Raw genomic sequence first — 21,783 nt, 5'->3', positions numbered from 1 at the left:
TCTTCCCATCCAAGAACATGGTATATCTCTCCATCTATTTGTATCATCTTTAATTTCTTTCATCAGTGTCTTATAATTTTCTGCATACAGGTCTTTCGTATCCTTAGGTAGGTTTATTCCTAGATATTTTATTCTTTTTGTTGCAATGGTAAATGGGAGTGTTTTCTTGATTTCACTTTCAGATTTTTCATCATTAGTATATAGGAATGCCAGAGATTTCTGTGCATTAATTTTGTATCCTGCTACTTTACCAAATTCACTGATTAGCTCTAGTAGTTTTCTGGTAGCATCTTTAGGATTCTCTATGTATACTATCATGTCATCTGCAAACAGTGACAGCTTTACTTCTTCTTTTCCGATGTGGATTCCTTTTATTTCCTTTTCTTCTCTGATTGCTGTGGCTAAAACTTCCAAAACTATGTTGAATAAGAGTGGTGAGAGTGGGCAACCTTGTCTTGTTCCTGATCTTAGTGGAAATGCTTTCAGTTTTTCACCATTGAGGATGATGTTTGCTGTGGGCTTGTCATATATGGCCTTTATTATGTTGAGGAAAGTTCCCTCTATGCCCACTTTCTGGAGGGTTTTTATCATAAATGGGTGTTGAATTTTGTCAAAAGCTTTCTCTGCATCTATTGAGATGATCATATGGTTTTTCTCCTTCAATTTGTTAATATGGTTTATCACATTGATAGATTTGCGTATATTGAAGAACGATAAGTCATTTTAATAACAAATAAGTTTCTGCAGAGAGATGGCTGAGGCAATGCACTGTGGGGGAATGGTTGGTGGAGATGTGCCTGGAAGATGTGGTGAGCCTTGGATCTTGTTTTTGTTTGTCTGCATTCCCAGCCTTGGAGGTATCTCAGCTACTGTGATGGCTGACAGTTCTAAGGGATGCTTTGGGAGGGAAAGGTATAGAAAACTTCCCTTCTCCTGTGTTTCTCCTTTACTCTCATAATACTACCACAATAACAGTACTTCTGACACCAGCTGTGTGTGTGGTTTCCCCACACCAAGCAGTTCTGCAAAACAGCCGGGTGTCCTACAGTTTAACTCAATTCTGACACTACCTGGAGATAGCATCAGATCCCACAGGTTAAGGGCTCAACCCCACAAGACTGCTCCCCCTACCTCCCTTAAGGTGCCAACTGCAAGTCCGGTTTGTTACCTTTGTTTCTGACCAACTGGTTTTAAATCGGAGCTTCCCACCACCCCTTCCTCAGGTTCAATTAATTTGCTAGAGCAGCTCACAGAACTCAGGAAAACAGTTAACTTACTGTTTACTGGTTTATTATAAAAGGATGTAATAAAGGATACAGATGATCATCCAGATGGAAGAAATGCATAGGGCAGGGTATGTGGGAAGGGGCGTGGAGTTTTCATGCCCTCTCCAAGAGCGTCACTCTCCCAGGACCTCTATGTGTTCACCAATCCGGAAGCTCTCTGAACTCTGTCCTTTTGGGATTTTTATGGAGGCTTCCTCATGTAGGCAGGATCGATCATTAACTTCATTTCTAGGCCTTCTCCCTTCTCTGGACAACAGGGAGTGGGGCTGAAAATTCCAAGCTTCTAATCCCAGCTTGGTCTTTCTGGTGACCAGCCCTCATCCAGTAGCCCACTAAAAGTCACCTTATTAGAACAAAAGACACTGCTGTTACTCAGGAAATTCCAGGGGATTTAGAAGCTTTGTGTCAGGAACCAGGGTCAAAGACCAAATATTCAAACAAAATGTGTTCCTAGTGCTCCTATCACAGGAAATTCCAAGGTTTCAGAAGTTGTGTGCTAGGCACCATGGGCAGCAACAATATACATTTTCTATTATTTCACAGGGAGGTCTCTCTTTGAGAGCTTGGGCAGCCAGCTAATGGGCAAAGGGGACAGATTGAAAAGATACATGGGAGAATCCTTCCACATACTCTGATTGCTCACTTTCCTGGTCTTTCATGCAGTGTGTAAAATTCAAGGAGAGAAATGGTATGTGGGATTATGAAAAGCTCCCCTCCTCCCCCCTAGATGGATGGCAAAAATGTCAGTTTTTCCTTTTTCTCTCTTGTATTATTCTTACCTTTCTTAATTGGCCTTCTGCCCTGGGGAACTTCAACATTTTGGGATTCCATCTGGAGTTGTAGTTTGCTAGTATTTGCCCACCACAGAGACGTTACATGTTAATGAGTTTTCTTGAATGTGTGAAGACTTCCTAAGAAGAAAGCAAATTCTCCGAGCGTGAGGGCCATTTTAGGGGCCATGGCTCCCAAAGGACTGGGGATCATTGTTTTTTTCTCCATGTTACTGTGACTTTGTCTTTTTGGTGTTCTGGAGGAGTGACACTGATGAGATGCATGATTTATTAGCATAGTTTGTAGCTGGGAAATCTTATGAGCTTGTATAACTTGCTGTCTAGTCATCCCAGTCTATTACTTTTTTTTTTTTTTTTTGGTCATGACCCCTAACTTATTTAGCAGCTTTATTTATTGTTTATAGCTCACTTCTCCACATACCTTATAGAAAATATGGTTAGTGTTTTAACAGTTTGACAGATATGGAGACTATAATATAGTTTTTGTGCCTTTGATTTCATACCAGAATTTAATATTTCTTTAAAAAAATTGATTCTTTGTTAGCTTTAGGAAGAAAAGGAGAAATATGGAATAGACAAAGTACGGAGAGAGAATCTATATTTGTTTGATCACGTATATTGCACATATCTTGAATAATCTGGAGCAACTTCTAGAAAGCAGGGAGGTAGAGGTATAGCCCGAGGATGTTACTGAGTTTGGGTTGGCAATTGGGTTGAAGAGATTCAAAGAATCCACCCACATTAATTAGGTCCCCTTGATGAATTAAGTCATTTTGAGAGGTTTTCTCTTTCCTTGTGCAGAACACCTCCCACCCCCATTATACCCTGGACCTATTTGCAAGGCTTAGATCCTGAGGGCCAGTTAAGAGACTGGATGGTACATGTTAAACAGTACTGTTGTTACCGAGTCCAAGCTTGCTCTGCTTGCCACACGACAAGCCAATAAATTGGGAGACGAGGCGTTGAGGCAAGGAATAGCGACTTTATTCGGAAGATCGGCAGACTGAGAAGATGGCAGACTAGGGTCCCCAAAAAACCATCTTACGGGGTCTGGATGACAGTTTCTTTTATAGAACAGAAGGGGAGGAGTTGAGGAAGTACAGTAAAAAGGCCATTTATCTTGCAAAATAGGACGGGATGTTCTGCAGCCATCCACAGGTGGGCAGGGTCAGAATGTCTCTCTGTGAGCTGAACAAAGACCTTTTAGTTTAACAGGCAGAGGGGCAGGGCTCCCTGTGGCAGGCCATTATGTATGCTTACAGCCATAGACAGTGATTATAATAACAAAAGCAGTGAAAAGCAAAGGTTAAAGTAAAAGAAGCAGATCCAACATGGAGTCAGAATTGGCTCTTCCCTGTTGCACTGTTTGTGCTAGTCCTGTTGATGGCGTCCCCACCCTTGTGAGCATCTTCTTTACCTGGGTAGGATGGTAAAGATGTTTAAGCAGAGACTTGTTATTTACAGGAAAAAAAAAGTTTTGTTAGTGAAAATATTTTATCTTTGAGGAAATGTTGGAGAAAGAGTATTGTCTCTGGAAATTGTGAGCAGTAAAATAATTTAGTTCAAATTATTTTAGAAATAGCAAAGCATCTGTTGAAAGATAAAGAAAACTCTTCCAATAATTGCTAAATGAATCATTAGCCTGAGTTCATCCAGAGAGCAGTGCTGCTTCTGTGCAAAGTCCCTACAAATTAGTCATATTTTTTTCCCTTCCCCTTTGAAGAATTATAGACCATTAAGGTGAGCTTGCTGTCTTTGAATGTGTAGGGAAACATTTCTGGATTCAAGTATTTTATAAAGGTTTTCTCTATTCATAGATAAGTTTTGATCAGTGTGTTTGGGAATTAGGTATGGTCTCAAAGTAAGTAATATGCACAAATGCTGTTTAGGAAACAGATATGCAGAAGTGTTTAGTGTTTCTGTTGTATTGCTTTTTTTTTTTTTGCAAAATGTTGGATATGAGGTAAGGAAAACAGTAAATATATACAGCTCTCCTTGTTTTCCCTATCCAAGGAGAAAATAGCCATGGTAATGAAAAATACAGACCAGTGGGTAAGGTAGCTAATTTTCTATTTGGTTTTGAAATCCATAAATTGGTGCACTTATGAATGTGAAACACTCACTGCCTTCATTATCCAGTTCTAGAACACTCCTTGGAGTGATCTACCTGGTGTTTTTTTCTCCATTTATTTTTCTGCACTGAATAGACTTATTTCAGAATGATGTTCTTCAAAGTGAATTATTTTCATAATGCTTCTATAATACAGCTAGAGCTGTACTGCAGTCAGAAGGAAAATCCTTTCCAAAGTATGTTGATCAAGGCTCCATTGCAGACAACAGAATCCACCCCAGTCTTTAAGCAGAAAGGACTTTATTGCAGGGATTTAAGGAGATTTCAGAATAGTCGAAAGGTCTATAGGGATGGGCACTAAGTAAGGTTCCTGGAGCAATTCCCAGAGCCACCCTGTAAAACCGTGGCTGCTGCCCAGCTCCTGGCTGGAGAATGCAATGCTGTGGTGCACTAGTAAAAGCTGCCACACCAGGAAGCTACAGCACCTCTGGACTGACTGGACCCTGGAGCCTCCACCATGGCTGCTGCAGAATAACAAAAGCCTCTGCCACCATTCTTTCAGAGGTCTCAAAGCCCATACATTTTTATGTTCGTTCTTTCACCTGCAGGTCTGTGTATTTTTTCATCAGAAGCTAGGTCCAGAGGGAACATGCTAGCTACAGGGAATTCTGGGAAATGTAGTTTTTTGCCTTCTAACCTCTAATGTATAGGAAGTCAAACTAGAAGTGGTCTGAGGAGTGTTGATTGAGGCAATTGGCAGTATCAGCCACGCAGAGCAGATATTTTATTTTGAGAAGAAGGTTAAGATGGTTGCTTTCCCAAGGCATTTTAGATGTTACAGCTTCTCTGAATGCAGATGTTCCCCTTTTGTTAATCATGGATTCACTCCTTTCCAGTCCAGTTTCGAGAACCTTTCTGCTTTCCTTTCTTTTGACTGGGTTTGAGGGAATCTTGAGCAGGTCCCCTCTCTACTTCTATCTATCTCCATATCTATGAGTATCTCTATCTGTTTCAGGATATACAGCTTGAAAACTCTCAGATGTATGTTTCTGGGGCTATCAGAATAAAATAGAGTTTGTTGTTTGTTTTTTTGTTTGCATATTTACTTAACAAACACACACATAGTACTTAATAAGTACTAGGCACTATTCCAAGTGTTTTCCATATTTTAATTTATTTAAGTCTTATAATTAAATCATGAAATAGACCCTCTATTATGACAGTACTCTATTTTGTCCAACTCTTTAGAGCAAGTAATTGATATAACCAGAGGGTGGGCCTTGAGTTGGTGAAGATAATCTGCAGAGCACATCATGCACTAGAAATATTCCATGAGTTTCTGTTCTCTAACTGTGATTGTAAAGGCATTCAAGGATAGGTGCCAGGTTCTCCACTTTTTGTATCTCTTATTCCCTTTTCCCAGTAGACTGTGTTTACACTAGGTTCTTAAAAATGATTTGACCCATATGTCATTCAGTTTATTCAACAAACTTTTATTGAGTGTCTAGTATGTGTTGGTTTCTTGGAGGATACAATGCTGAATATACATGTAGTCCCTTTTGGGGCGGGGGGAGAGGTCACAGTTTAGTGGAGAGGCAGCTCAGTAACCTACAATTAAAGTACAATGTGGTAAATTGCCATGATATGTGTAACCGTCGTACATTGAGGGAAAATAGACAAGGGACAATCTGTCTGGACTATAAATGGATGGATTAGGTAAAGCTTCCTGGGAGAGGGCTTGCCTGACCTGAGGCCTGAAAGATAGGTCATCATCCTGATGTTTGAGGGACAGGTTTCTCCAAGTAAAGGGAGCAAAGGGTGGGAAGTTTTGGCCATATGAACGCAGTGCATTTGGGTGGTCAGCATGGCCATGTTGCAGAACTGGGGAGAAAAGTTGGGTAGGATGATGAAGGCTGGGCAGCGCCAGATAGGAAGAGCTGCATGCGTCTTGCTAAGAATGTTTCTCTGGTATGCTAAGGGGGGAAACCTGAAGAATATTAAGTGGGAGAGTGACTTGATCAGGTGTGATCTTAAAAATATTACTTTGGTGCTGTGAAGAGGGAACAGAATGGGGGGAACAAGACCAATTGTGCAGAGAATAGTCCCCACCTTTGAAGTATGTCCAGCGCAGAGTACCGGGAGGAAAAAGATGTGCAGTAGCTCTGAGTTTTTCCTGGATAACCAAGGGTAATGGGTGTGCTGTGGCTGAGACTTCTGTGGCCTTCGTAGAATCTGCTTCATCTGTAGATGTAGACTTCAGAGCTGATAGTAAATTACCTAAAAATGCCATCCATATGTGTAATAAAACAATGTTCCTGACCTACTCTCACTAGGAGACAAGTGGTGGGTCTAGGAGAAATGGCAGTCCCTTAGAAGAGGGGCCTGCAAACCAGGGCCTTTGGACCAAATTTGACCCTCCACCTGTTTTTGTGGGTACAGTTTTTTTGGAGCACAACTGCTCCCATTTGTTTATGTCTTACTATGACTGCCTTCGGGCTACACCATCAGAGTTGAGTAGTTGCCACAGAGACTCTATAGCTCACAAAGCTGAAAATATTTACCATCTAGCCCTTTATTAAAGTTTGCTAGCCCTTGTTTCAGTGTGATTATTTTGATAGCAATAAGCAGGATGGATTTCGAGGGATGAGTTCAATTTTAGAGGCATTAACAGTTTTTAACTTTAGACTTGGCACTTCACCAATGAATCCCCTTATCTTTTATGATCACTTTAAACTCTAATTATATAAATGCCATTTGCAGCAACATGGATGGACCTAGAGGTTATCATACTAAGTGAAGTAAGTCAGACAAAGACAAATATCATATGATATCACTTATATGTGGAATCTAAAATATGACACAAATGAACTTATCTACAAAACAGAAACAGACTCACAGACATAAAGAACAGACTTGTGGTTGCCAGAGAGGTGGGAGGGAAGGATGGACTGGGAGTTCGGGATTGGCAGATGCAAACTATTACATATAGGATGGATAAACAACAAGGTCCTAATGTATGGCACAGGGAACTATATTCAATATCCTGTGATAAACCATAATGGGAAAGAATATGAAAAAGAATATATATATATAAAGAATAAAAGAATATATATATAATAAATATATATAATACAAAATAAATATATAAATAAAATAAAAAATAAAATAAAATAAAAAATAAATAAAATATAAAAGAATATATATTTATGTGTATATATAGATATACACATAGATACATGTATAACTGAGTCACTTTGCTATATGGCAGAAATTAACATTGTGAATCAACTCTATTTCAATAAAATAAATTTTAAAAAGTTCTAATTATATAAAGGAGGACTGACCAGCCTGAGGTCACATAAGGGTAGGTGACAGAACTGAGACTCAAGCCTGGCTCTCCTGAACGTGAACACAGTCCAGTCTCTGCCACACACAGCACACCACTGGCTCCATCAGCCACTTCGAGAATAAGGTCACTTTCCCTGCATTGTGATAGACACAAATTCGAGGTGAGAATAGTATCTCCGGGAAACAGGCAGGTCTTCCTCTGAGGCCACCCATTACAATCACTTTACTTTGTGTTCTTGGTGTCCTTTACTGGGAGGGATGTTAAAGCCCACGATCTCCTCACTAGTGATGTTAGTTCCCTCTGTTAACTCTGTGGGAATCTCCACCCGTGCTCCCTTCAAGGCCCCAGAAGAGTGTAGAAATGAAGGTCAGATTTAACTCTGTTGAGTCAATGGAAGTAGCTGACCATTCCAGTTAGGCTGCAGCTCTTCCCGAACCCTGAGGAATTGAATTTTACGATTCTAAGGTCCTGACCCCTCCTTCTGGTGGGTACTGAGCCAAGACTGTCTGCACCCGGGAGATTTCTATCACGTTCTTTCAGTTCCTGATCGCGTTTATGGATGGTAATAAATTTGCTGGTCAGAGCAGATTTCATCATTAAGTAAATAGCCATTTTAGCCTTTGTATCGATCTTAACAAAACAATAATTCTTTCAAACGAACCGAAAGAATTATTGAATTTAAGAAATTCAGATGCAAAATCCTGCAGACTGACAGGATTAACTTTTCAGGGAGCACTTTATGTAATAAGATATATCCCAAAGCCAATTTTTACCCCCTTATTTCCAGCCATTGCTGACGTTTGCCCCCAGGATGAAATTGGAATGTTAAAACAGCAGATTCCTCAAGTGTCTGCCCAAAGAGGTAAGCAGGCTCAGAGCAGCGAGAGGCCTTGTTGAAAGAGCTGAGTTCTCTGTCTGTGATGCTAGTAAAACTCCCCGTGGGCAGAGGGTTAGTTTAGGAAGCCTTTTTTTTTTGGCCTTAAAAACTCAAACTTGGAATGTAAAATGGTGTAGCCACAGTGGAAAACAGTTTGCGGGTTGCTCAAAACATGACACAGAGATCGTGATATGACCCAACAGTACTACTCCTAGGTGTAGACCTAAAAGAATTGAAAATGGGGATTTTAAAAAACACTTGTGCACAGATATTTATAGCATTAGTCACAGTAGACGAAAGGGGGAAACAGCTGAAATATCCATTAATGGACGAATAGATAAACAAAATGTGGTATATCCCTATAAAGGGATGTGATTCAGCCATAACAAAGAATGGCGTACTCGTCTGTGTTACAATGTGGATCAACCTTAGCAACGTTATGCTGAGTAAAAGAAGCCAAGTCACACATTGCAGGACTCCACGTATATGAAATACCCAGCGTAGCTAAATCCACAGAGATAGAAAGCTGGTTTATGATTGTTAGAGCCTGGGGGAGGAGGGTGGAATGGGGAGTGACCAGTTAATGGGTACAGAGCTTCCTTTTGAGGTGATGGAAATGTTTGGAACTAGATAGAGGTGGTGGTCACACAACACTGCAAGTATAGATGCCACTGAGTTGAATTTAATGTGATTAATTCTGTGCTATGTGAATTTACCTTAAACCAACAGCAGCAAGACAAGAAATTCCCCCAAACTCAAGCTTTTTCAGAATTCCTAAGTTGTGGAGTTTCAGTTCTGTTAAATCTTGGCAAATACCCTTCTAATCATATGTGAGTTAAAGGTTCAGCTACTGGTAAGAGCAGTGATTTACTGGAAAGTAGGCAAGGTCTTGGGAGAGTCTGGGTTAAAAAACCAGTGGTGGACTTGGTGTAACTGATTTTATCTGTGGGATGACTTTCTCAGCGTCCCTTGGGGTGTCTTGGTAGGTGCCTTGGGGTTGTACTTGGTACCGGATGCTTTAACAACATTTGAGTCCAGTGGCCTGGCCATATTAGCCATGGGATTATCTTCAGCTAATTCAACATGGTCTGAGGAATGCAGGAAAAAAAGCAGAAGAAGGAGAGTTTTGGCCATTCCCCTGTGATAACACTGCAGGACTCCAGCTAAGAGGCCAGAAGTGAGGGTGCTGTCATCTGGTGAGCTTCAGGGCTGATGGGAATTCATGGCTAGAATAAGGAAAAATTTACTCAGTGGTGAGTTGGCAACATAAGATCTTCATTTGCCATGAGTTTTTTCTTTTAACTTTCTGCCCTTGAAGTACTAGATGATTTTGAAAGAGATTTGAACAGCCAGATATGAGTACACACGTTAAAAAGAAAAAAAAAAACAGGTCATTTGGCAACATTAGGAAATCATTTAAAATTCAAAATACTAAAAAGTAAACCTTTAGCACACCCATGTGCGTAACAGCATTATTCACAACAGCCAAGAAGTGGAAGCAACCCAAATGTCCATTGACAGATGAATGGATGAATAAAATGTGGGGTATCCATTCAGTGGTGGAATATTATTCAGCCTCAAAAAGGAGGGGAATTCTGCAGTCTGCTGCGGCATGGATGAACCTTGAGGACGTTGTGTCAGGTGGAACAAGCCAGACACAAAAGGACAAATGCCGTATGATTCCACTTACATGAGGTACCCAGAGTAGTCAAATCCATAGAGACAGAAGTAGAATGGTGGTTGTCAGGGGCGGGGGTGAGGTATGAACGGGGAGTTACTGTCTAATGGGTACAGAATTTCAGTTTTACAAAACAAAGAGCTCTGGAGGTGGATGGTGGTGATGGTTGTGTGACAGCGTGAATGTACTTAATGCCGCTAAGCTGTACACTTAAAAATGGTTAAGATGGTAAATTGTACGTTACATGTATTTTACTACGTGAGGCACAGACTCTGCAGCCTGAGGACCTGGGGCTTTAAAGTTGAGCTCTGTCATACATTAGCTGTGGGACCTTGGATGTGATATTTAACCTTTCTGAAGATAGTTTTCTTTTTCTTATCTTGCTATAGGCAGAATCATAGCACATAGTCAGTCTGTATGCTGTAGTTTCTTCCCAATCTGGGGAAGAGGCTGGATGACTGGGGAACTAGCTGGAACAGAACAGGCTGACAGTGTGGATGTGGAACTTGGAGGCCTGGGTTGGTGACATGGGAGTGTGAGGGGGGAATCTCTCCCCCCCTACCCCCCGAATGATGGGCACTCAGTCAGGACGCTCTCTGTAGGCGGGTGACTAGCTGTTCTCTCAGTATTTCTTTCCTTTAGTGTTTTTTCCTTTAGGAAAAAAATAACTTTTTTTCCCACCCTTTGAAAGCAATCTGCCCTTCTTCTTACATACGGGAAGGCTCAGGGCCAGATAGTGAAGTGACTTGTCCAAGTTTACACGGGGGGAGAAATGTGATGAGAACTTAGGTCACCTGATTTCACTTCCCCACCATGTTAAAAGGCCTACTGATTGTTGGGTAATCATGATAGAAATTTGTGGTTAAGTTAAGGTTTTTGCTCTCAGGAACTTACTATTTTTTCCCTCTAGAGAGAAAATACATGAGATAGCTAGAGTGAAAAGTGCTATACTAAATATGCTGTAGTAAAATGTGCTATCATAAAAGTGCTAGAATTGAGTTGTGAATTGACAGAGAAAGGGTTGCAGTGAGGGCCACCTGGAAGGGTGGAGAAGGCTTCACACTGGAGCTGACATGTCTGTGGATATGGGGCATTAACGAGGCATCCCTAGGGTTGGAAACAATTTGGTCGGATAGTGGGGTGTGTGTATGTGTCTGGGAGTGGTGGGGGAATCCAGGTAGAGCGTCAGCACAAGTAGAAACAGCTTGGAAAAGGGCTTCCTCTTTGGTATCAGACAGGACTGGGTTTGAAACTCAGCTCTGCCGCCTCTAGTTTTGCCTGCTCTGACCTCCAGTTAACTCAACTGTAACATGGATTAAAAAAAAGGAAAGGTCTCAGTTGTATCTCTAGTATATGTAGATGAATGACACCACTGTTACCTGTCTTTCTTTGCAGTGGTTTTCAGAGTCCGGGGTGTTAGTGTTGGTACCGTGACCTCCTCCAGGGTGAGGAATTCTACATTTCTTCCCCCCCGTACCTAGTGTAGCACTCTGCTCTCTATGGGAAAAGAGGCCCAGATCCTTTTCCTTGTTAAGAGTAGGAGAAATAACGTTTCACCAGGAAGTTAGAGTCACTATTTACGAGACCAAGAATCATCATGTCCTTAGAGTCTTCTGTTCTTGCCTCATTGCACACTGAAAACCTCAGAATGAATGACCATGCTTAACTCACTCAGTTTATTACAGGATGATGGTTGCTCTGTTTGTGAATATTAGGTGGTCAGCTTTAGCGTGTCCCTGCCTGGGAATGGCGTGGGGTGGTGTGAGCTGTTAAGGGTTCTCTGGCCTTATGAACAATGTAGGGAATCATGATTGATGATGTCAATCTCTACTACTTGAAATGTGGTCCCCAGGCCAGCAGCATGGCATCCCCTGAGAGCTTGGATGAAAGACAGAATCCCAGGCCCTATCCCAGACTTCTTGGATCAGAATCTGCATTTTAGCAAAATCTGTAGGTGATTTGTGTGTCCACTGAGGTTTGAGAAGCGCTGATGTAGAAGATTGGTTGTGAATCTTGGAGTTCAGGCTCCCCTTTCTCCACGGGGGAGCCTTCCTGGTTCTGTCCAGCTAGAATTTATCCCCGGTTTATATTTGACTTCCTTACAGAACCAAAGAAGAGGCTTCTAATTGACTAAGAATTACAGGATCGAGAAAGAAAATGGGGAGGGAACAGAACATGAAAAAGTTGTTCTTGATTTGAGACTTTAAGATTTACCTTGAAATGACTGAGCTCAGGGTCTATAAGGCTTTTGCTTATGGAATCAGGCAAGTCAACATTTTTCTTCCCCAAATCAGTAACTGCTACTTATTGGCCATCTTCTATTCATTAAGTCAGCTTTTCTGTCTGGTTATTTCCTTTAGGTAAATATTTTAAATGGAGAAGAATAGACATAAGAAAAATGTTTTTATTTCCTTTAAATGGCTCTTTTCTGAAATAATTAGTGATGAGAGACTGTGTAGTTTTGATGGGATTTAAAAAAAATTTTTTATTTATTTAATTTATTTATATTTGGCTGCGTTGGGTCTTCATTGCTGCGCGCGGGCTTTCTCTAGTTGTGGCGAGCGGGGACTCCGCTTCGTTGAGGTGCACGGGCTTCTCATTGCGGTGGCTTCTCTTGTTGCAGAGCACAGGCTCTAGGCGTGTGGGCTTCAGTAGTTGTGGCACGCGGGCTCAGTAGTTGTCGATCATGGGGTCTAGGGTGCAGGCTCAGTAGTTGTGGCGCACGGACTTAGTTGCTCCACGGCATGTGGGATCTTCCCGGACCAGGGCTCGAACCTGTGTCCCCTGCATTGGCAGGTGGATTCCTAACCACTGCACCACCAGGGAAGCCCTGTTGATGGGATTTTACCAGCACAGGGTTTTCAGTAGTTTTGGGCCTTAGGATGAAGCATAAAGGTTTTTTGGTTTCTTGAATGTTATGAGATATTATTTCATTTTTACCCCCTAGAAATTAAACTTGGACAAGTTTTGAAACATAGGTATAAGTCTGAGGTGATGAATTCTAATGTAATTCTGAATGTTCAAAAACATTATTTATATTTAAAAAGCTAAAATGTTGGGATTTTTATTTTGAGGGGGGTAAAAAAATTCCATCTTGGTTTTTAGTGTATGCATCCATGTTACAAAGTGGCATTTTACTAGCATGGCCTCATCACATGACCTTTGCGCCTTTAATCAGTTGATTGACTCTCCACTAATTTGACATTTTTAAGATGGGGAAGTGAGCTCTGGAACAGGGATAAAGCCCGGTTAACGATTTGAGCTCTCTGCTCTGCTGCTGCCTGGGTGTGCAGTGTGGGCACGTCCTGGGCTCTGATGTAGTCAGTCTTTGAATGGAAGGAATTGGACTAGATCTGTGAGTTTCATGGGATGGGGGGCTCTATGAGCAGGTTGTGTGTGTGTCAGGATCTTGATTGTGGGGAAAACGTGTTGTTTGAGAAGCACAGTACTGCTGTCTTTCTTCATTTGGAAAATAGAAAAGCTTTTTTTTTTTTTTTTTTTTATTAACAAGAGGCAACATGTAAAGCGTGATACAATCTTAGCTGGTTAACACAGGATGGAAAGCACATGGGACTAGCAGTTAGTGGCAAGTAACAATTTTTAGTGCGTACCGTGTGCCGGGTACTGTTTTAAAATTTTGATATGCATGTATTTTCAGTTAAACCTCATAAATTCCTAGAAAATCAGTCCTGTTATCATATGAACAGACAGCGGAAGGGTGAAGTATCTCACTCAAGGTCATCACAGCCAGTATGTAGCTAGATCTGGGATCCAAACCCAAGATGAATCGGCAGCCTTAGCTGCTACATTTGCTACCTCTACATCCATAGTCTGATATGAATCAAGATCACTTCAATCTATATTTTACCTTCTGAAAAAAAGAGTTTTGTAATATGTGTAACTTGTATGAAATTGCCCCTCAATCCTCAAGTGCAAAAAAAAAAAAAAAAAAGAAAAAAATAGAAAAAAATCCTATTTTCCTTTAAACCCAATTAAAAATTTGACTCAAAGTTTCACTTGTACAGACTGATGAGATGTTTAGTATCGATAGATCAGTAGTCAGTGGGGGATTCCTTCATCACCCACACGATTTGGCTAGAAAATTCTGAGGGCCTCACATCTGCCCTCCATCCTGGTGGTGCCGAGGTGCTCATGGGCCAAGCCCACATTATCCGTTTGAGAGTGGCCAATCACTGTGCTTATTCCCTCCATGCTCTGCTTGGCTGCCATGATCTCCCTGGAGCTCCTGAGGCCGAGGCTTTTAGGTGTGAACCCCAGGTGTCCATGGGTCCAATCTTGCCAGAGGTTTTTCACCTGCCCCTGTCAGGGAGCCATATAGACACAGAGCCTGGTACAGACGCAGACAAAGGGCACTGATGGACATAGCTTCCCAAGGTGAAGGGAAGTATATCTTTCATTCTTTCCTTGTAATCTTATAGGGAATTAGTTAATTTCTCTATCAAATTATCCTCCTGCCTGTAAGTGGCAGCAAGATTTAACATGACTGACCTTACACAATTTTATTACTGTCCAGCGTACATTTCTCTTGCTGGTGAAAGCATCTAGGTGATGAAACTGAGATAACCTAAGTTGTTATTTGTACTATCTATGTGACGCTGGGTAAATGAACTGAATTCTTTAAGTCTCTGTTTCATATTTTATAACGTGGGGTCAATAATAGTTTCTGTCCCATAGAGGGTCCAGAGGTTGGGAGATCAGCTTTAACAAAGACACTCAGTGGGGGAATGGCAATGAAACCAGCTAAGCTGGAGGGGAGGGTATAAGTAGGTATGGTGTGTGGTGGGGTAGATGCTGGAAATGTTGTGTAAATGCCGTTGTATAGCATTTGGACTCACACTGGCCTTCTTGCAATTGTTTTATTAACTGGAGTTTGTGTTCTGCCTCAAACACGTACCAAGATCCCTCTGATAAACTGCTGTTTTGGCCGATTTAGGACCCAACTGACTTTGAGTGGAGCTTCTGGATGGAGTGGGGCAAGCAGCGGCTGGTGTGGCTTCTCCTTGGCCACATGGGTGTGTCTCAAGTAGCCAACCTGCTTGCAAGGAAGGTACGGTTATGTGCATCATTTCCGTTTAAGCTTCTTTCTCCTTTGCTTTTTGTGAAGAAAGAGACCTGAGCTAGCAAATCAGGAGACATGGATATTAGCCTTGGAAGACTGGAAAAGATGAGAAAGAATTGTTACTGGTCAATAGGATAAATTATCAGATAAAAAGATAAAAATAAAAGATAAAGATAAGATAAATTGTTAATGATGTTTGATAAGATAAAAATTTCATACATGCTTATCCTGTGCTTACTTCCTCCAAGTCGTTTTTCAAACCAATGAATATGAAGGTTTTAGACTAAAACTAAACTTCAGATGGTATTCTTTAAGACCATTCTTAATCAAATGATCCTATAAAAACCACCTGTTGAGAATATATGTGATTTCAGTTCAGAAGAAAGAGAATGATTTCATTAAGAAGTGGGAATGATTTTCATGTCAAGTAATTTATGCTACAGTAGCTGTTATAGATCAGAATTCTAGTATTTTGCTCTTTCCTTGGCCTGGTTTCAAGAACAAGAGATTCTTCCAAGCAGATGTTTGAAAAGTGCTTTTGCAAGAGGTGGGATTGAGAACCTCTTTATATTGTAGCTAATACGGGGCCTGAGATAGTGCCAGGAGGATCTTTCTCTAGTGTAGGGGCCAGACTTTGTCCAGCATCCTCTCATATATGCATCTTGCCTCTGTGGTTTCCTAATCTGAAAAGAAATGGGTCTGTGCTTGGAATTCTACCCAGTAAAAACAAAGCACAGCCAAAAATGGACTTGGAAGTCAACCCAGGAGAAATGTTTGATTCTCAGAGGTTCATGGAGGTGAAGAAACTGAAGGGACAGGAGAAGCAGGAGCCTCTGGGCTCAAGAGACCCAAACGTGAACTGAGAAAACAGTGCCATGTGCTTAGAGATGTCACCGGACTTGGGCTCTTTTTCAGCTCTTTCCTGAAAATTGGTACTTTCTGGGCCTGCTTCTCGTGCTGGAATACAGAAAATCCCAGTAGCACACCAACTTTCTTTGTTTTAAATATGATAATGATTACCTTTTTGTACTCAAGTAGTTTCCATCTTCTAAAGTAGCAAAAAATAAAAAATTTTAGATGCTGTCAGATCTGAATATATTTTAAAATTTCATACAACTTTTTTTCCGTTTTATTGAGATGTCATTGACATATGGCACTGTATAAGTAAGGTATACAGCATAATGACTTAACATACACATATTGTGAAATGATTACCACAATAAGCTTAGTTAATATCTATTGTCTAATATAGATACAAAGAAAAAATGAGAAAAAAGAAAAGAATGTGTTTTCCTTGTCATGAGAACTTTTAGGATCTATTCTGTTCTCTTAGCGGCTTTCAAATATACCATAGAGCAGTGTTAACTGTAGTTATCATGTTGTACATTATATTCTTAGTACTTATTTTTCTTATAACTGGAAGTTTGTACCTTTTGATCACCTTCATTCAATTTTATATAACCTTCTGGGCAAACCTAATAATAAGTAATCCATTGTTTTTTGTATTCCTAAACTAGTTATGAACATATCCACCTCAGCCTTCATTAATGTGTTTCTTTTCTTCCACAGATTTGTTTGGTATTTGCTAAGACATCAGTGTTTCTAGAAATTTAACATTTTTGTTTCTAACACAAAATTTCTCTGCCCCTAGGTAAATGACTTACTGCCCCTAGGTCTTAGTTTTCCCATCTGTAAAATAAATAGCTTAATACTTGTGTTTTCTATCTCTGTGGCGGGGGGGGGGGGAAGGTGAACTATTTTGAGGAGTATGTGAAATTCAGCCCGTCTCACTACTGCTGCTGTGGGAAAGGGTCAGCTGTCGTGGAGTGGAAGAGTGCTGGATGATGGATTAGGTCCTGGGCTTTCTCATTTGTTAGCTTTCTGACCTTAGAAAGGCTTTTCACCACTGAATCCTAATTTATCATTTTCTGTAAAGTAGGGTTGATGAGATAGTATTATTCTTTTTCTTTTCCTCCTTTTAAAACATGGTGGGCTTCTCACTATTCACAATAGCCAAAACATGGAAGCAACCTAAATGTCCATCGACAGATGAATGGATAAAGAAGATGTGACACATATATACTGTGGAATACTACTCAGCCATAAAAAATGAAATAATATCATTTACAGCAACATGGATGGACCTAGAGATTATCATACTAAGTGAAGTAGGTCAGAAAGACAAATACCATATGCTGTCACTTATATGTGGAATCTAAAATATGACACGAATGAACTTATCTATGAAACAGAAACAGACTCACAGACATAGAGAACAGACTTGTGGTTGCCAAGGGGGAGAGAGGTGGGGGAGGGATGGATTGGGAGTTTGGGATTAGCAGATGCAAACTATTGTATATATAGAATGGATAAACAACAAAGTCCTAACTATATTCAGTATCCTGTGATAAACCATAATGGAAAAGAGTATGAAAAAGAATGTATACGTATGTATAACTGAATCAATTTGCTGTACAGCAGGAATTAACACAACATTATAAATCAACTGTACTTCAATAAAATACATTAAAAAAAGGGGTAGGCTTCATTTGTTAGAAATTTCATTAAAAAGTAAGGATGAAACATGGAAAAGGTAGGACAAAGAGGAAGCACCAAAGAAATGGCAGAAATAAATGTAAATATATCAGTAGTCACAATCAGTGTGAATGGACCCAATCCACCCCCCAACCCTAGAAAAGGATTGTCAGACTGGATAAAAGTAAAACAGAAAAAAAGGAAAATAAACAAAGAAATAAAACAGCATCCACAGGGGTGCTTTCTAGCAAGATATACTTAAAACGGAAGGACACAAGGACACAGAGTGTTTGAAAGTGAAAGGATGGAGAAAGGTGTTCCAGCAAATATAAGACTCATCTTTGTCCCGTCCACCTAGATACTAGTGCAATTTCATTAATAGCTGGCAAAGAACATTATTTGTGACTAAGAGGGTTCTTGTTTAATGATAAAAAGTTCATTTCATTAGGAAGATATAATTCTAAGTTTGCTTATTTTCCTTCCAAATATAGAAAGCAAAAGTTGATCAATACCATAAAGATAGATATATCTATGATTTTAGGGAGAGATTTTAACATAATTTTATCCTTAATTGATATATCAGATAGAAGAAAACAAATAATACAATTAATAAGCTTGATATAAGAAACGTAAATGGGGACTTCCCTGGTGGTCCAGTGGCTGGGACTCTGCGCTCCCAATGCGGGGGGCCTGGGTTCGATCCCTGGTCGGGGAACTAGATCCCACATGCCACAACTAAGACCTGGCACAGCCAAATAAATAAATAAATAAATAAAAAGGTACTATGAAGGATCTTAAATACTATAGTTTGGGAAGCAGGAATCCACTGAAGGTTTAAAAAAAAAAAAGAAACGTAAATGATTACATCTAACAACTGGAGAATTCACATCCTCTTAAAGAACACATAGAATATTTATAAAAACTGACCACATCTTAACCATAAAGTAATTTTCAATGAATTTCAAAGGCTGTGTTTTAAATAGGTTACCTTCTCTAATCCCAGTGTAATTAAGTTGGAAACCAGTAACACAATGACCTGAAAACTGTAATTCATTTAGAAATTAAAAGAGAAAGCAAACTTTAAAATAACAATAGGTAAAAAAAGAGATCATACTGGAAATTAGAAAATAGTTAGAAATGAATGAAAAATATATTACATATCAATACTTGTAGGGTGCTACTTGGATAATTTTAAGTTTATGTAAGTACATAACTTTACATGCTCCTATTAAAACAAAAGAAAAGCTGAAAATTAATGAGCTAAGCATACAACTTAAGAAATTAGGAAAGAACAGAAAAGAGAAACGAAGAAAGAACAAAAATAAGAGTAGACATTAATGAAACAATCAGTGGCATGATTGGTCAAAAAATGCACAAATAACCAATATTAGGTGTGGAGAAGAGGATAAAAAATATAGTAAAGATATTTTGCACAACTTTATGACAATAATTTTGAAAACTTTGGCAAAGCAGACACATTTCTAGAAAATGTGTCTTACCAAAACTGACTCATGAAGAAATAGAAAGACTGAATAGTACTATAACCATGAAAAGTTGAGTAAGTAGTTAAAAATCTATTTGTAAAGAAAACAATAGTCTAACACACCACTTCTTCCAAACATTCAAGGCACAAATTATTTAAATCTTTTCCAGGCTTTTTCAGAAAATAGAAAAAGAGGGAACATTCATTTTATGAAGAAGAGAGCATAAAATTGATACCAAAATCAGAGTATGCGCCCTACCAGATACTATGACTTAATGAAGATATAATAATTAGGACATTGTTGTATTGGCACCAGGATAGATAAATAGACCAATGTAACAGAATAGAGTTTAGAAAATACTTGTACATAGATGGAAACTTGATTTTGACAGATGTGGCATTTCAGATCTGCATGGAAAAGATAAACTTCAATAAACACAATAATAATAAACAATAAACACAATTGTTGAGTCATATTAAAAAGAAATGAATACTTACCTCATACTATTCATAATCATTTTCAAGGTGAATTAAGTCCTTAAAATAGGACTTCTGTGGTGGCAAAGTGGTTAAGAATCCACCTGCCAGTGCAGGGGACACAGGTTCGATCCCTGGTCCAAGAAGATCCCACATGCCGCAGAGCAGCGAAGCCCTAGAGCCACAACTACTGAGCTTTTGTGCCACAACTACTGAAGCCTGCACACCTAGAGCCCATGCTTCGTAACAAGAGAAGCCTACGCACCACAGCGGAGAGTAGCCCCCACTCGCCACAACTAGAGAAAGCCCGCGCGCAGCAACGAAGACCCAATGCAGCCAGAAAAAAAAAAGGACTTAAAAAAAAGAGTATGAAACTTTTAGAAAGCATGATGTAGGAGGAGAATATTTCTTGATGGTAGGCTAGAGAAAGATTTCTTAATTAAGACACAAAAAGTATAACTTGTAGAGGAAAAATTTGATAAGTTTAACCACATTAAAACCAAGAACTTATCAATGTATAATAATCAATGTACATCTTTGTATGTATCCAGAAACACAGTGAAGAAAGTGAAAAGGCAAGTCACTAATTGAGAAGTTATTTGCAACCTGACAGAGGTTTGGTATTGGAATATATAAAGAAATTTCAAAAGGAAAAAACAAGTCACCCAATAGAAAAAGGGCTCAATATGGGAAAAGGAATTTGCAGAAGAGGAAACACAAATGACCAATAAACTTATGAAAATGTGTTCAACTTCATTAGTAGTCAAGCAAATATACCTTAAATCTACAAGATACCATTTCATACTTTCAGTTTGGCAAAGATAAAACAAAAATCCCCTGATGATATCAAGTACTGGCCACCTGAACTCATACAGAGAGGTTGTGAGTATGTGTTGGTATGGCTTCTTTGTATTACATTACCTAGTGAAGTCAAAGAGGTGCAAAGTCCACAGCTACCAGTGCTAACTCGGACATGTTCCCTGCAGAAGCTCTTCTCTGCCAATCAGGGGACATGAGCCAGGACGTTCATTGCAGCAATGGGATTGTAGTAACAAAGAGCCAGAAGCAATCCAAATATTCTTTATGGGGAAGTGGATGAATTGTAGTGAATTTATTCCATGGAAAGGAATGAATTATAATTGTAATTGTCAACGTGGCTGAATTTCTGGATCACGACATTGAGCTAATAAGGCAAGTTGCAGAGGAATCTATCAGATATGCTCCTATGCACATAGAGCTGTACAGACTACATTGATACATTCACGTGTATGATCACAAAGATGAGATAGCCATGAAAATAAATTCAGGATAGTGGTCACATCTGGTTGGGGAGATAGAATCAGAGGGGAGAGGGATTCCCCTGGTGGCACAGACATTAAGAATCCGCCTGCCAATGCAGGGGACATGGGTTCAATCCCTGGTCCAGGAAGATCCCACATGCCATGGGGCAACTAAGCCTGTGCACCACAACTACTGAAGCCCGCACGCTCTAGGGCCTGTGTGCGGCAACTACTGAGCCCATGTGCTGCAGCTACTGAAGCCCGTGTACCTAGAGCCCGTGCTTCGCAGTAAGAGAAGCCACCGCAATGAGAAGCCCGCGCACTGCAATGAAGAGTAGCCCCCGCTCACCACAACTAGAGAAAGCCTGCACACAGCAATGAAGACCCAACGCAGCCAAAAAAAAAAAAAAAAAAAAAGCTGAAAAAAGAATCAGAGAAGAGATAACCAGGGCCTTTTTTGGTTTGTTTGGTTTTGCTTTGATTATTTATTTATTTATTTTTATTGAGGTATAATTGACATTTTTAAAATTGAGATGTATTTGACATATGCTCAGGGGCCCTTTAAAGCACTGGTAGCTTTATCTTTCTTAAGCTGGTGCTAGGTATGCAGGTGTTATTTCATTATTCTTTATACCTTATAAACTTTATAAATATTCCTTTCCCTGTGTTTGATATGTGATATATTTTTAACTGAACATGTGGAAGAATGGTGTGGCAGGGAGAAGGAAAGATGAGGCTGCCCTGGGCACACTGAGTTTTCATCCCCTACCTTCCTCACCGTTCTGCCATGTGCATCAGGCCCAACATGGCCCCATCTGACTGGTCTCCTTTGCTTCCCACTCTTTGTCTTGCTACCTCTTGTTTGCTTCCTGTAGA

The 21,783-nt window shown here is 39.9% G+C and overlaps 1 protein-coding gene across 3 annotated transcripts in view; it reads left to right on the top strand.

Annotated features, from left to right (window-relative positions):
• The window catches only part of HHAT (hedgehog acyltransferase), a 338,123-nt gene that overhangs the window by 37,350 nt on the left and 278,990 nt on the right, over positions 1–21,783 (top strand). For all 3 annotated transcript variants that reach the window (XM_065881461.1, XM_065881452.1, XM_065881444.1), the window contains exon 3: positions 15,007–15,120. In XM_065881461.1, the coding sequence (XP_065737533.1) occupies positions 15,007–15,120 (114 nt within the window). The remainder of the gene's footprint in view (positions 1–15,006; positions 15,121–21,783) is intronic.

Source organism: Phocoena phocoena, chromosome 1 (assembly GCF_963924675.1).
Source record: "Phocoena phocoena chromosome 1, mPhoPho1.1, whole genome shotgun sequence".
In the NCBI taxonomy this organism is placed as follows: domain Eukaryota; kingdom Metazoa; phylum Chordata; class Mammalia; order Artiodactyla; family Phocoenidae; genus Phocoena; species Phocoena phocoena.
The sequence above is the reverse complement of the archived record's forward strand: the minus strand, read 5'-3'. Positions and strand labels throughout refer to the sequence as shown.